The 1,752-nt window shown below is 38.1% G+C and overlaps 1 protein-coding gene across 1 annotated transcript; it reads right to left on the reverse strand.

The window, feature by feature from the left end:
• Positions 1–654: 654 nt before the first annotated feature.
• On the reverse strand, positions 655–1,198 carry LOC136128018 (peptidyl-prolyl cis-trans isomerase A-like). Its single transcript, XM_065883653.1, has 2 exons — positions 1,130–1,198; positions 655–1,062 (listed from the first exon to the last, which is right to left on the reverse strand). Exons 1-2 carry the CDS (start codon positions 1,196–1,198, stop codon positions 655–657), a joined length of 477 nt encoding a protein of 158 aa, XP_065739725.1.
• Between the last annotated feature and the right edge of the window lie 554 nt (positions 1,199–1,752).

A 1,752-nucleotide genomic window follows, 5' to 3' on the forward strand; every position in this document is an offset into this window, starting at 1 on the left:
ATTGATATGTTGTTTTTCTAGCTCCTTGAGATGGAATTTTAAATTATTAAATTTTAACCTTTTTTCTAATATATATGTTTATAAGCATACATCTCCCTGTAACCATTGATTTCACTATAGTTTAATTGCAACCCTCAAGTTTAAATATGTTGTAACTTCATTACGATTTAGTTCAAACTAATTCTCATTTGATTTCTTAATTATTCATATACGAGATGTTTTCTTTAATTTCCAGACAGTGGGGCTTTTCTTGTTATCTTTTTATTGACTTCTAAGTTAACTGTATTGTGATCAGAGAATATACTCTAAGCTATTCAAATCTTTTGAAATTTCTGGCAATTCTTTATGGCCCATCAGATGGTTGACTTGGTAAATATTTCATATGAATTTAAATTCTGTCTTTGATGATTGCAAATGTTTGTGGTTCCTCAAGACTCCAATTTGCAGCTCCAGATCCACACAATAGCAAAAGGCCTTCCTACTTCTCTCTCCCCAGCAGAGGCTCTGCACAGGGGCCAACCCTGACCCTCAGCTCACACAAGAACTGGCAATTCCTCTGCAACAAAAAAATATCTGGTGATCCAAAGATCATTTGTATACAGTTTCCCTCTCTCTATTTTTTTTTTAAAGATAAAACACAAGTCAAATTTATTATTAGATTTGTCCACAGTCAGCAATGGTGATCTTCTTGCTGGTCTTGCCATTCCTGGACCCAAAGCACTCCATGGCTTCCGCAACATTCATGCCCTCTTTCACCTTGCCAAAGACCACATGCTTGCCATCCAACCACTCAGTTTTGGCTGTGCAGATGAAAAACTGGGAACTGTTTGTGTTGGGGCCAGCATTTACCATGGAAAAGATGCCAGGACCCATATGCTTCAGGAGGAAATTCTTATCATCAAATTTCTCCTCATAGATGGACTTGCCACCAGTGCCAATGGTGTGTGAAATAAATCCCGGAATTATTCTGTGAAAGCAGGAACCTTTATAACCAAAGCCTTTCTCCCCAGTGCTCAGAGCACAAAAGTTTTCTGCTGTCTTTGGAAATTTGTCTGAAAACAGCTCCAATCTGTTAACATAACTTTATGGATTGGATGAGCAGTCAGTTCACGGTTTCCAGGTCCCTTACCTCGAAGGAGACGTGGCCCAAGTGTTCGCCATCGACGGCGATGTCAAAGAACACGGTAGGGTTGACCATGGTTGGGCAGCGCAGGAGGTTCTGGGGTGGCGGCGTCTGCCTGCCTCTCTATAATTTTATTCCACCTAGTCCTTGTTGATTCCGTAGATTTCTGAAAACTTTTAACACTACAATTTTGCAACTTATCCACTTTCACATTGCTGCAGTAGGAGTATTGGCTTACTGTAACCTACTACATCCTACTTAGAACATAAAATCAGGACTCCAAATATTTATTTTAAAAAGTGAAGTTTTTTTTTTTTTTTAAGAATCAATCCAAGAAATTTTTGCAATTCAAAGAATAGAGCTTCTGGAGCTTTAATTTAATTTGACAAACATTTATCGATTATCTGCTGGTCACAAACACCATATCATGTGCTGTGGAATTAAGAGTGAGTTAGACAATCCTGGTACCAGATGAACTTACAGTTTACAGAGAAGTCAAATATGGAAACAGATAAACTGCAATACAATGTAGCACATGTTATAATAGGGAGAAAAACTATCTCCTGGAACTCAGAGGAAGAAAAGACTGCTTGCCCACAGGATTCAGGAAACAGTTCACAAATAAATAA

Source organism: Phocoena phocoena, chromosome 9, assembly GCF_963924675.1.
Source record: "Phocoena phocoena chromosome 9, mPhoPho1.1, whole genome shotgun sequence".
Lineage (NCBI taxonomy): Eukaryota > Metazoa > Chordata > Mammalia > Artiodactyla > Phocoenidae > Phocoena > Phocoena phocoena.

Coding starts and splice junctions, on each gene's coding strand:
- LOC136128018 (XM_065883653.1), bottom strand. CDS start 1,198: ATGGTCAACCCTACCGTGTTCTTTGACATCGCCGTCGATGGCGAACAC. Junction 1,063..1,129: donor TGGGCCACGTCTCCTTCGAG/GTAAGGGACCTG, acceptor AACAGATTGGAG/CTGTTTTCAGACAAATTTCC.